General features: G+C 36.6%; 1 protein-coding gene across 1 annotated transcript; it reads right to left on the bottom strand.

Moving 5' to 3' along the window:
* Positions 1 to 4,576: 4,576 nt before the first annotated feature.
* On the bottom strand, positions 4,577 to 13,320 carry zgc:165423 (uncharacterized protein LOC100101646 homolog). Its single transcript, XM_067419320.1, has 10 exons — positions 13,186 to 13,320; positions 9,288 to 9,308; positions 9,020 to 9,182; positions 8,667 to 8,932; positions 6,424 to 6,563; positions 5,895 to 6,126; positions 5,662 to 5,785; positions 5,326 to 5,570; positions 5,123 to 5,223; positions 4,577 to 5,014 (listed from the first exon to the last, which is right to left on the bottom strand). Exons 1-10 carry the CDS (start codon positions 13,235 to 13,237, stop codon positions 4,751 to 4,753), a joined length of 1,608 nt encoding a protein of 535 aa, XP_067275421.1. The 5' UTR covers positions 13,238 to 13,320; the 3' UTR covers positions 4,577 to 4,750.
* Between the last annotated feature and the right edge of the window lie 1,060 nt (positions 13,321 to 14,380).

Here is a 14,380-nt window from a genome sequence, read left to right as displayed (position 1 = left end):
AGTTATAACACACTTCCTGTTTCCTTTTTCTCGCCATAAATTCGTCTCTTCGCCACGGCCAAACCGTTTGAGAAATCAGAAAGTTGCTCGCAATTTGGCATCCTCAGTGTCTTTACTTCATGCTGACCGAGTTTGGTGCTGATCGGGTAAATCGTCTAGGAGGAGTATCGCAAATTCCACAGCATGCGTTTTCCGAACAACCCATAATAGCTCACTTCCTGTTGGGCTGACACATAACTTAGAGCACGAAAGTTGTTTGGCCCGATGAGCTCTATATGTGTACCGAGTTTCATATATGTACGTGCAAGTGTGTTTGATTTATAGACCCCGTTTTCAGACCCCACTTTAGGGGGCGCTGTCGAGCCCCCCTGCCACGCCCGGGTCCCAGCCTCAGCCCGGCCCTGATGGCCGCGCATTCTGATGCGTGTGCAAAGTTTCAAGAGTTTTAGAGCATGGGAAGGGCCCCAAAAATGCCCAAATAGTCGCGTAAAAAATAATAATAATAATAATAATAATAATAACAAATAATCCTTAGAAGAACAATAGGGCTCTGCGCCCTTTCAGGGCTTGGGCCCTAATAAGAACAAAGGTAAACTAAAACAGTTATAAAAAAGGTTTGAAGCAAATCATCTAATTCTTGCAATATGTTTTTAGATGATAGTATGCTGATTTAGTTATTGCTTTGACATGACTACTGAAACTCCTGGAGGTCTGATTCCAAAATTACACCAAGATTCCTGACTTTTTTTTTTTTTTTTTTTTTACTCTGATATGCCCACTAAGTTAAGAAAATGGGAACTTCTGGTCACTCTAAACTGACTCTATAAATGCCAGTTTACACTAAGAATGATAACACAGAGCAGGTGTGGTTAAAAGTAAAACATAAATGTTGTGTTTCGCATATACTGTATATTTTATATATGTTTCTATGGTATACTGGAAAATAATGATAAGCATTTTAAGGTTTAATGCTTTTATTGGCAAAAACATTAAATATATGCAAAGAGACAAAATTTACAGTGTTCTGCCTACTTCTTCATAACCTCTGCAATTCATATGCTGGATATCAGCTGCGTCAAATCCTGACTGATGGCGAGCCATTCTTCCCTTGTTAGAGTTACAATTTGCAAAATTCTGCTTGTCCACTCGCCTTTTGAGGATTGACCACAGGTTTTCTCAGAATTATGAAAGAGCCCATTCTCTTGAATGAAAAACAGCCCCACACACGGATGATCTCAGAAAGCTTCACTATTGGCACGACACAGGACTCGTGGATAGTGGATCCACCTTCTCTTCTCAAGACAATCTTCTGCTGTCCAATCCTTGTATTCCAACACGATCTCATGGTCATGCGTATAAATAGTACGAGTTTGCAATCTTGTGGAATGTTTTTCATTCAAGAGAATGGAAAACTATACCATAGAAACATATATAAAATATACAGTATATGCGAAACACAACATTTATGTTTTACTTTTAACCACACCTGCTCTGTGTTATCATTCTTAGTGTAAACTGGCATTTATAGAGTCAGTTTAGAGTGACCAGAAGTTCCCATTTTCTTAACTTAGTGGGCATATCAGAGTGCGTATGGTACACGTTTTTGTGTGTGCATATGATACAAACCTGATTCCAAAAAGTTGGGACACTGCATAAATTGTGAATAAAAACAGAATGCATCTAAAAAAAGTTGGGACAAGGCCATGTTTACCACTGTGTGGCATCCCCTCTTCTTTTTATAACAGTCTGCAAACATCTGGGACTGAGGAGAATAGGATATTGCTATATATCCTGATATTGCTCCAGTTTTCGCCGCAGCATTGAGGGAATTGGCGATCCTCTGCCCATCGTGACTTCTGAGAGACACTGCCACTCTAAGAGGCCAATTGACCTAATAAGTTGTAAATTGGTCCTCCAGCTGTTCCTTATATGTACATTTAACTTTTCCAGCCTCTTATTGCTACCTGTCCCAACTTTTTTGGAATCTGTAGCTCTCATGAAATCCAAAATCAGACAATATTTGGCATGAAATTTCAAAATATCTCTATTGTGATATTCTATTCTATTCTATTCTATTCTATTCTATTCTATTCTATTCTATTCTATTCTATTCTATTCTATATTCTATTGTGATTAAAATCTAAGTTTATGAGATTTGTAAATTATTGCATTCTTTTTATTCACAATTGGAACAGTGTCTTAAATTTTGTGGAATCGAGTTTGTAGAAAAGTAGCTTCTTTGTTGCCTATCTTTACACAAGGTTGTTGTCCAAAAGTCTTGGTCTCACTGTACGTGGAGAATCTTCAGGTGCTCTCACACCCACCTGCTGAGCAGCTCTGCACTGGTGGTGGTGGTGACAAGATTCTGTCGCCGACTCCTCAGGAGCTTGCTGAACGCTAAGGGCCCCCTTAAGCCTTCTTCAGTGCAGTTGAACCTCTTTTATTTTATTCAAGTTCTTCATAATTCAGTAAATGGTTCTTTCTGGTGCAATATTCTTTGCATCAATTTGATTCCATTATGATGCAAAGCAATAATGGCTATACATGTTTCTTTGGAGGGAACCATTGAAAACACAAGAAAAAAGTGGATCAACAACACAACAACTGAAGCAGAAATGTGTCACTGCCAGTACCTTTGGCCACAGCTGTATATGGTTTTTACCTGATCAAGGATCAGCTTTATACAATTACATACACTGGCATTTTGAAACCCACGCCTATAGGCTACAGCAATCATCTTTACTATACAGCCGAGCGTTTACAGATTTTTCAAGGACTGGGTGATTTAAGTGATATGAAATTATATTTATATTGTATTACTGTATATGTGCCGTTTTCGGTAAAATTTCTGTCTAAAAGTCTACAAAAAAATTTTTTTTTTAAAGGAGGTAAGGAGGTCATCCGACTGTGGGTTTAAATCCATCTCCAAAGAATTTCAGAGGGCATTTACACCTGGTCTTTTCATGATCGGATATCAGGAGTTATAAAGCAAAGAGGGACAAAAGTTGCCCATCATTAGACCATTGTGCTTGAGAAATATTTGGTAAATACGCTCATGGACACACCTTAGCATGCTAATTATGAAATGACAGGTTTGGCTTCATATTTTCAAGTTCAGCAGTTCTACACTTATTTCCACTTCATGCCTGAATGTCTACCCAACAGCATCATCTCATGGTTGAATGAAGTTCTTAGTGGAGAGATGCGTCATTCATTCATTTCTGACAGGACCACAATCGTCAAGGATGATTGATTGACAATTATCATATAGTTTGGAATGCCGGTATGGTTCTGTTCTGGGCAAGAACTCTGCGCATTCATGCAGCCTATCATGGATAAGAGCAGGGAGAGCGATAAACCCCCTTAGGGTAAACAGAACAGAACTAACATAATGTTTTGCAGATATCAGTAATGTCAATATTCAAATGTAAAAAATAATTCAGGAATTTAGTCTGAGGAATTAGAATTTCAAATCCTGACTGACAAGAGGAGGAGATGGGATGGAGGTGGGGAATTAGCTCCAGAGAAACGAGAAAGCTGCTGATGAAGCTTATATATGTATGTTGTGATAGACGTCGTATTCCTATAGGTGATCGGCTGACAGCCTGGTGATGCGAGTTTGACTAACATAACTGACGCCATACGCTTGATTTTCCTTATTGTTATGTGTATTTGCTTTATTCTTGTTAGGCAAAGAATACTTTAATCCAGATTATATGACCAAACTCTGAATTTTTCTGAACCTACGTCCATATGTACAGCCTGATGTCTACACCTCATTTTCTCACTGAAGCTGGACTTGCCTTGGGCACACAAAATACAATAAAATACACTGCAGTGGATTTAGTGAAAAATAATTCAGATAAACATTCTGTCTGTGTTGTGACTCTCTATACTTGCCAGCTTATGAAGCCTAAATTTACCAGTTTAAGTTTACTTTCTGCCTTTTGTACATGTGGTTTTATATATTACAAGTGCATTTTGAATAGCCTAATGTAGTTTATTACTTTGTCTTTAAATAAACACAGCCCTAATTGAAAATATGAATAAAAATTAAATATGAGGTATGACTAATGTAATAATATTAATTCAAACATATTAATAGACTAATAAAATGACCTTTATTGTATGTTAGCCACTTTATTGTACTCATAAATCTGAAAATGATGTTCTAAAAACCCATAGGAAATTCCTGAGGGACCCCTTGTCTCAAAAAAGTATAGCAAATTCTCTTCAGGTTTCAGTACTATAAACACATCTTTTTTTTTGGAAGGTATTTGTCTTAATGCAATTTATTTGTGTGTGTGTGTGTGTGTGTGTGTGTGTGTGTGTGTGTGTGTGTGTGTGTGTGTGTGTGTGTGTGTGTGTGTGTGTGTGTGTGTGTGTGTGTGTGTGTGTGTGTGTGTGTGTGTGTGTGTGTGTGTGTGTGTGTGCTGATATATATATAAAACTCATCACTCATTCTTACTGTATGCAAAAATATCTTGAGTGACCAGGTTTCTATAAGCTTAAATTTATTTAAATAGTAATACACTCAGCCCTTTTATTTACTTTGATTGTGAGTTGCAGAAATTGAGAATGTTAGTTTGTTTTATTTAAAATATACACTGTTAAAAATTACTTATTACAATTCAAGATTTTTTTTAACTCAATAGCTGTATTACTAATGCAAGAACAAATAGCCTTTAATGCCCCATAATGCCTACTTCATATGTCAGTGTATTCAGCAACAAAGTGACAGATAACAGCTTTAATAAAGTGCCAGGAGGACTGCTGGGAAAGAGAGCAGCAGGATGCAGGTGAGAGAGAGGGGTGAGAATGACTCCGCCCCATCCAGAATAGATTGGTGGTCACTGAGAACGTCATACAGGAAGCTGTTGAAGGGCGAGGTCTTGATGAAGACTGTGCTGGAAGAGGATTGTGGGTTGGTGTGGCTGTCCGGGGCAATGGACAAAATTCCGATCTGAACCAACATGTCGTTCATTCTACACAGCAGGGGACTGCCGTTATCATGCTGAATGAGAGCGAGTAAGAGAGACGGTTACAAATTTCATACTAAACACCTAGTAGAACATTTATTTTACAATATATTAAATGTGTCAAAAGACAAGCCCGCAGATACCTGCTGAACAGGCAGACGCTCTGTGCAGATGTTGATCGGTGTGCTGTCTGAAGGATCGCAGTGTACAATGGTGGTCTGGACTTCCAGAAAAGATAGTTCCGCTTATGGTGGAAAGAAAAACAAATTGTAAAGAAACATCATTCTTCAGATGCCATTGAATTTGCTGACATAAAAAGTCTGAATAAGTGGTTACATAAACTCACATAGAGCAGCTCCTGAATTCCAACCAACTACTGAACACTGAGTACCAGGGGCAAATTCTAAATCAATCAAGTCAATCGGAACATTGCCAACCAAAGCAAATGGTTCAGACAGTTCCACAAGTGCTATACCATTGCCGAAAATATTATCGAATATGACTTTTGCCACATCAATCGGCAGAGGGCTGCTGGAACAGTCCAACTGGGCAATACTGAGGGTCGCTGTCCATCCATTCGTACCCGTGAATCTGAAGAATGAGATATTGAATGTCAGGGCATAAGTCACCTATGTTTAGGCCACTGAGTTCATATGAAATTAAGTTTTCCTGTTTTGATTACCCAGAAAAGCAGCTAGCAGAGGTCATGATGAATCGATCCGAGGCCAAAGTTCCTACACATGTAGGGTTACCATTGTGAGTAAGAATAGCCATCCATGGCCATGAAGAACCTTGACACAATGTCGCTGGAGAGAAAAGAGTGAGAGAAAGGTTAAATGGGAGCTAAAGGGAAAGTGTAAGTAAGCTCTTATTTCCATAATTTAATGTTGCTTTGTCATGGCCATGCAATCATACGTGGAGTAGAAGGGCAGTTCACATTCTCAGGCTGAGGAGGACTAGTGGATTCAAAACTGACGAAACCAGGCATGTTGTTTCTGATTATACCACTGATCCATCGCTGGTACTGAGAAACTCTGGCATACACACCAGGAATATCAGGCAGAGCACAACCACGGCCAAAACTCACAACTCCAGCCTGGATCCATGAAGAGCCCTGTCTGATGACCATTGGACCTCCAGAGTCACCCTGTACAATGACAAATAATTAAAATCACTCTCTATCAAAAAAAAAAAGAAGAAGAAGAAAAAAAAGAAATGTGTGAGTGTGTGTGTGTGTTTGTGTGTGTGTGTGGTCCTTGATCAAAATGTTTTTTTTTTGGTCCCCATGAGGAAAACAATTATTCATAATGTTTTTTGAAAATGTAAAAATGCAGAAAGTTTTCTGTGATGGATAGGTTTAGAAGCAGGGGATAGAATATACATATTATTGTAATGAAATATTATTAAATTAAATTAACAAGTACAAGCCATATACTATTGATACCTGGCAGGAATCTTTTCCACCTTCCGGCAGTCCAGCACACATCATGTTGTCTGTTATATATCCATAAGAACAGTTACATTTACTATTTCCAACCAGAGGCACAGTCACCTCCTGTAGAATTTGAGGTGAAGGAAGGGGTACTGGGAAACAGAAAAACTCATGAGTAAAGCTTAAATAACAGGCTGAGATTATACTGAGTAGTATACTGATATTGCGAAACAGAATAAATAGTTTAAACTACATTGAACGTATTTACACCAGACATTAAAAGTATAGTTCACCCCTCAAAAAAAGAAAAGAAAAATCCTTTAAGACTTTCATTCTCAAGCATGTAGCTTGACGTGCGAGAACCAATGAGGTTTGAGCTTCCTCAAAAACCACTGAGATTTGTTCTCGTGTGTCAAACGGGTTCAGTTGAGCTTCTGTTTATGTTTGCTGACGAATGTTTATGTGTGAACAAAAGCCTAAATTCAATCTGTGTTTAAATGCGTCTGAGGGGCAAAGTTGGTGCAAAAGCCAGGTTTTAAAAGGGCAAAAGATGAGTGTTATTTTAGTATCATCGTTTTTATTCATATTATGTAATTAGTCTTTATATTTTAGATTATATATTATATTATATTATTTAAATAATATATATTATATTATTTATATTATATATTATATATATTTATATTATATTTTTTATATTTTAGAAGTGTACTGTTTCAAAACGACTTGGGAGTAAATTGGCCCACTTTTTATTGTATAAAAGAAAACTTCACATAATTTTTGTTTGTTTGAACTGCACCTATACAAGTAAACTTATAGGTTTACTGATAGTCAAATACTTTTTTAGCATATGAAAATACACCTTTTACAGTTTTATACTGTCTGTATACTTGTACGTTGTTTTTTATTTGATCAAAACATACTTATAGTTTAGCCCACTTGCACTTTATTTATCAACACTTAAATGCAGGTTTATATCACATTTTTGTCAAAGACTACATCTGGAAAGGATTCAGAACAATGATCAAAACACAGATGGAATTGTTCAAGTGCATGCATCACCACCTTTTCATGGGTTCAACCATAGACTGTAGGGTTCAACACTTCATTTGTTAACGTTTGGCAGTTTATATGCTGTTTAATGTTTGACAATTGATATTTTACATTTATGAAAGCTATTTCCTATCATTTGTTTCTGCTTCTTTTTTGATTCTGAGATTATGTACTAGAAGATGTATAATAGTGCCTCCTACCGTATAATAGTGAAAACATGGATAATCAGAAAATTCAGGCAGCAGCGAGGAAAGAATAAAGTAGATTTGAAGTAAATTCCTATGCACACTACCAGTGGACAATGCTACAGGAAATTAGATTAAACATATCTTGTTTTATATAAATCAATATTTCAAACAATATATGTAAAACTGTGAAAAAGCCAAGTATATTTCAAATACTTAATTATACTGAGTACAAGTATATAAAGTGCAATTTTAAGTGTATTTCTGAGAATACTTGAATATACTTTAATTTTGTTTATTTTTTGTTTTGTTTAAAGGAAGCATATTAATATCACAGTTAAATTATGCAATAACAGGCTTGGCAATCTCCTGTGTTTTGATGGCTGTCTCCATATGTGTCCACTGGTGCGGCACTGAATAGGCATTGTCAATACATGCATGTGCTGTACACACAGAAAGAGAATGGTTGTAATTAAAGTAAACTATTGCTCAACTTTAAGGGGTGAAAGATGTGGGGATTAAATGGTATGTATGCTTGGGCATCTATGATCATATAAATGAGTCGCACAGTGAGTCATCAACATGGGAGGCTGGCACACTAACAAGGACTGCAGGTTCCAGCATCAGTCGCTAGTGCAGTTCTTGAGAACAGGGGAGTGAGGTTTACCTGCACAGCTCTCAGTAGCTGGCCTTCATTACACTCACCCTCCTAAACCTCACTCCCATCCCGGGTCACTGCACCAATGTAACCCCTCCATTCCTTTTCGCCCTGCTCTGAGCGGGACTCGAACTGCCGTCTACGGCATGGGAGGTGGTCGCGCTAACAAGGACATAAAGTTTGTAACGCTAGTGCACCTTTTGAGGTCAGATGACATGGGGAGTCAGGTTTACCTGCACATCTCTCAATAGCAGGCCCTGTTGCACACTGTTTATTTTAGAGAAACGTTCCTAAAGTGTCAGACATTGAGCGTCTTAGATCACCAAGTAAGCAAAAAAAAAAATCTTCTTGATTCTTACCGCCTGAATTAATGGTTCCCCAACCTGTGACCCACATCGAGTCACTGTTGAACACGCTTCCCTCTGCCGCCAGACAGACTGGTTGGATGTAATCAGTGAAGCTCACAGGTGAGGAGAGATGCAAGAGAGCCATGTCATTGTTATGAGATTGTCTGTCATAGCCCGGATGAAGTACGAGTTGAGAGACCATTCTGGACAGCTCGTTTGGATTGGGTAGTTCTTGAGACTGTCGACCCAGGTACACAGTAATGTTCATAGCATTACCCCTGCAAGGGGGACACGACCAAGTAATTACAATCATAATATTAATCAAGGAGAAGCAAACAGGTTATTGAAGATCTTAGTGTTGTTACCCTGGAAAGCAGTGAGCTGCAGTCAGAACCCACTGATCGTTGATGAGTGATCCGCCACAGAAATGACTTCCATCTTCATGAAGGCTGACCTGCCATGGCCAAGCACCAACGGATGCATTATCTCCCCCCACGATCTTTGAGTTGAGAGGGGCACTGCCACACGCTTCAAACAAGAAGAGAGATGAAGGACCTTTATTGTGATGCTCTCAGAAAAAAAAGTTAATGTTACTCAATAAATTGCATTATTATGTGATGAGAAATTATTTACCAAGAGACTGGCAGTCAGACCCTGGAGAAATTGAAACAAGATCAAAAATGTATGAATTAAAAAATACAACCGTTATTCACCAATACTATCAAGTATCATGGGTTGCTTTAGTTAAATCCAGGAAAGACAAGTAAATTGTATATTTAATAAACACAGAGATCAAGACTACAAGACACATTCCAAATAACCTTAACACAAGACAATGAACTAGAGATGTCCGTTCTTAAACGAATCGTTCTTTTGAGCCGGTACTCAGCAAGTAACCGGTTGAGCCGGTTCTTTATTTGAACTGAATGGAACTGTAGTTCCGGGTTGATGACACAAGGCGCAAAAGCCGAAGTAGAACGTCCGACTAAAAAAGAACCGAAAGAGCCGGTTCAACCAACTGTCAAAGTTAGCCAAGAATTACAGAGGATTCAAAAGGATCTGAACAAGCCGGCTCTAACCACAGACTGAAAAAAAAAAATATAATATGTTTATTATGACTACTGACAACTATTGTCTCAATAATCAATAGTAGTCAGTAGTCATAATAAGCATATTTCCAGTATCCGTGTGCCTCAGAACATGCGTCGCCAACTTAATCATCAGAATCCTCGGTAATCCTCCGCAAACTTCGACAGATGTTAGAACCTTTTTTTTTTTTTTAAACCTACAGATTTAAATAAAAATGTTATTAAAATATTTATTTTTATTTAATTTTTATTAAAACCTGTTTTTGCAGGATTTAATAAAATGTTATTTAATAGTATATTAGCAATAATCAGCAAAATGCACTCACGCAAATAACTTTATTCGATTGTTTCAATATGCATTGACACAGATTACTTAATTTGAATGTTTCCTTGATATAACGACACTGAGAAATGCATAAAAACATAAAAGAAATGCATAGTGTCAACCTTGCATGATGACATCAGGAATGAATCTGCTTTTTGAACCGTTTCATTGAGCCGAACTGTCCGAAAAGAATCGGTTTGTGGAAATGAGTCGGACTTTGCATCACTACAATGAACTGAGAAAGACTGAAGGCTTAAATGCATATGAGGGTGATAATCAACGGAACAGGGAAGAGGTGTGTCACTGATCAGAAACCATGACAGTGAAATGAATGAAGGCCTGGGACACAAACTGTGAGACAATTTCAACCTATTTTAGCATTACAATGTTAAAATGACACAGCGAGACCATGTTGACTGTAGGAATGATTTCACGCGGTGTGTCAAAATCTGCATACTATCTGTCCTAAATAGTATGCGGAAATAGAATTAAATGGTAGTATGTTGAAATTAGTATCCCAAAGATAACCAGATGGTCTACCAGCCTATTTCTAGTCAGAATCAGATCAGTGCACACTCTAAAGGTTGATATTGCCCACAACCGATTGCTTTTGAACAGGGATTTGATTAGAACTACAAACATGAGTAAAAAGTGTTAAAAAAAACTGTAGAATGTGGAGGCACAATGACAAAATGATTGACAGGGTAGTTCGCGGTGACTGGATGCACGTAACAAGCGGCAGAGTTGTCCAACATCCAAACATGAAGCAGTATGTCCCAAAGTTTGCATAGGCTTCTCCTCTGCTACACACTCAAGTAGGCCTATGTCATTTTTCATCAAGAAAAAATAACATAAAACGTAAAAAAACGTGTTTGACATTTATGATTTGGGACCACGGAGGCTCTGACGTTATCGGGTAAAATAATCGCATATAAATATTCTTAATGACACAACACAAATGGGGACAAAAAGTTGTTCTGGACAAGCCTCGAATCGGGCCACGCCACCGGATCGCAAAACGGACTCAAAATCGGCCTTAAAATCTTCTGGTGTAGGCTATGTCCAGCCCAAGGTAAGGGGACAATGTAAACTTAGGGGCCATTTACACAACGCTGATTTTTAACTAAAAACTGAGAATTTTTAAAGTTGTTTTAATCATTTATTTACACAACCTCTGCGTTTTAGGAGCCTGAAAATGCAAAATTTTGAAAATGGCATAGTTTAAGTTTTTGAATACAGGTCTATTGTTATCCGTGTAAACTACCAAACAAATTTGTGAAAACAGTGACGTCATGCATATTAAGTGTTTAAGCTTGGTATATAAACGCTGCAAGAACAAATAATTATTTTTTCATTTTCTCAAGGCGGCAGGAACAAGTTCGTTGTGGCCGGTAGCTACATGAGAAAAGCAAGCGCCTAACATGTCAAGCAGCCGGTGAGTAAAACTGCTTCAAATGTCTGTGCTGTTGGCTATCGTCGCGTGAGTAAACATCAGTAAACGACACGATCGCGTGCTTCGTCATTCAAATGCAATGAACGGACTTCATTGTTGTTCTATGTATAACGTTACACTAGTCTGATGTGCAAAACCGTTTTGCTTGCTACTGCTACGGTTTAGTCGCATACGATAGTCTATAAACCGAATCATGTCCTCATAAACTGCGAGTAAACACACACAAATGTTGACAGGTCACTAAATACAGTACATACCACAGAGACGGACGTCCTGCTGTTGCTGTTTCTCCTGTTCAATTTATTTCAGCCTCCGATTCTGATTCTGGATCATTATCTGTATTAGCTGAATCTGATCGATAGCTATGGGTTTCTCCACGCTTGAGGACGTCACCGCTTTGTGAGCGATCGTCATTCTTTAGCTCCGCCCACACGATACGCCTCCAGGCGCTCATTTTTTTCCGGAAAGACTCAGTACAGCCTATATTTCTTTTATAAATATAATAAAACTAAAGACTTTTCGGAGATATGAAGGATGCAATACTACTCTATAGGTACTCAAGATTGACATGAGATTGACTGAAACTGAGTGTTTCACTTTAATCTTTAATTAAGATAACTTAACTTTAATGTTGCTCTATAACTTTAAACTCGGTTTAAATCAACTCTAAATTTACAGGTGAGGAGGTTTAAATAAAATTGAACAAAGACAGAAAGAGTTGGTGTGTGTTGTCACATCTCAGAGATATTATTTTTGAATATATTTACAATTTTGATTCATGCTCGTTATTTTTTTAATATGCGCTTTTAATTTAGTTGATTTACGCTTACAATAACCAATGTTTTTTTTTTTTTTTTTTTTTAGCAATAGGCTATATTTTTTACATGTTTTCAGATTTTTAAATCCCGCTTATTATTTTTTGATACGTGACCGAAGTACATTTTGGCGGAAATGTAATCCCATAGGGTATGGGTGTGAGACAAAGAAAAGAAAAGAGGAATATTTAGGCGCTACTGTACCTTGTGTTTCATGCAAGTTCAATTTAAAAAAAATTCAAAGCACAGATCAACAAATCCTAGATTTTCTCTATGTAGGCTATTTGTAAGCGTTTTGCAAATTGAATATGAATGCAATTATTGCTTAATAAAGGTCTAATAATGTCTAATAAACCACCTAATTAATGACATTTTCTTATTTTCTGTGACCTATTCTAAACTATTTACTTCTAATAACAATTAACAATTCCTTTACTACAAGAAAATTAAACAATATTTGTGTTAATTACAGAGAAAATGAATAAAGAACTTACTATATAGGTCTAGCCTATTAATATGTTAACAATGTAGAGACTACAATAAATTAACCTTGATTGAACTATATAATATATAAACTAATAGTTTGTTAATGATTTGTAAGTACTTTATTATACTTATTATAAAGTGCTACCAAGTATTTTTCTAAGGGCCACATGAAATAAAGTATTCAAAACTTCCTAAATAATTATTGGATTTGTTCAAATGCCTAGTAATATGTTATACATATTTATATAGAAATTAATTAAAAAAAACATACTACTAAGTTTTAGCATTTTTAATTGTAATTTATTTTGTCAGGAGTAAGTGAAAGAATTTACAAAGAACATACCATTAAAATGTAGGCATTTACCTTTGATTAGTAGAGTGACCAACACCAAACTCAGTGTCCAGAACATCTTCATCCTTCTGGTTTCAATAACGACTCTGGACTTATTTATCCCATGGTCCGACGCCTACTCACCTTTTGTTCTCATTGAAGTCCGGCTTGCCTTTGGCACACCTACATAATGAGCTCAACAATTCTTACAATGGTAAAAAATTCAGTCAAAAATGTCACATGAAATAAACAAACCTGACTCTCAACATACCAGCATATACGTTATATAAAAGGACATACAGTTTTTTGTTTTATGTGTTTGCATCAAAGAATAACTTTACAAAACCAAATTTAACCTGTACTGTTTGACTTGCTTAAGCATACTTCAAAGTCTTGCCTTTTAGATATTTTGAATAATGTATAGTCATTCTTATAGTGAATAATTATAGTTATTCTTGTGGTGGTATCTTTGAGCTTTCCAAACATAATACTAATGTAATATCAATGTATAATATTAGAATTCTTTAATATATCAAGTGCAAAAGTTAAATAAAAACTGCACTGAAATTTTCCCAATAGATAAGAAGACATCGACAGGTTCACATATTTATTTAAAACTGGTTTCTCATGGTTTTCAAAGAATGTCACATAGCGTAAAACTATGCAGCATCATAATAGATGCTGAAATAAAGGTGTGTTAACTTCTTTTCTGCAGTATTATTTCAGTCTGTTTAGAATGGGCTTAAAGTAAGGTCTTTGTGTTGTCAGGTCTGTATGTGTACAATGCTAAAAATGACAAGCCCTTTGAATGAAATGTTTCATGTCTTCTAAAAGGTTTCTTATATAACAATGATATATGCAAGGATACGATTTCAGCTACATAATAACTTAAAAGTGTATTATATTATTTATACAGTAGTGGCCAAAAGTGATGTCTGGCCTAGGAAACTTGACATCTGTACCCATTATTTAAATGTTATTTAAATATGTTAAAGATTTTGTAAGCATATTGCAATTGTTTTATTTTTAACAACAGATGAAATATGCCAAATTGTGCAGACTTGTTTTGACCAGGCAAGAAGTTATGAACACATGCATGCAAAAGGAATATGCATGCTTGATCTTTTGTGTTTAATTTCTTTTTGGATTGAATAAAACCACACGTAGCTGTGTTTTTTTGCCAAATCATTTTGTAAGATGAATACCTTAACCAAGTTTAATGTTTTGT

The sequence above is a fragment of the Pseudorasbora parva genome, chromosome 2 (genome assembly GCF_024679245.1).
Source record: "Pseudorasbora parva isolate DD20220531a chromosome 2, ASM2467924v1, whole genome shotgun sequence".
In the NCBI taxonomy this organism is placed as follows: domain Eukaryota; kingdom Metazoa; phylum Chordata; class Actinopteri; order Cypriniformes; family Gobionidae; genus Pseudorasbora; species Pseudorasbora parva.
Note: the sequence above shows the minus strand (reverse complement) of the source record. Positions and strands in the feature narration are given on the sequence as shown.

Coding starts and splice junctions, on each gene's coding strand:
- zgc:165423 (XM_067419320.1), bottom strand. CDS start 13,237: ATGAAGATGTTCTGGACACTGAGTTTGGTGTTGGTCACTCTACTAATC. Junction 6,127..6,423: donor GTGGAAAAGATTCCTGCCAG/GTATCAATAGTA, acceptor GTCATTGTACAG/GGTGACTCTGGAGGTCCAAT. Junction 5,224..5,325: donor GAATTCAGGAGCTGCTCTAT/GTGAGTTTATGT, acceptor TTCCACCATAAG/CGGAACTATCTTTTCTGGAA.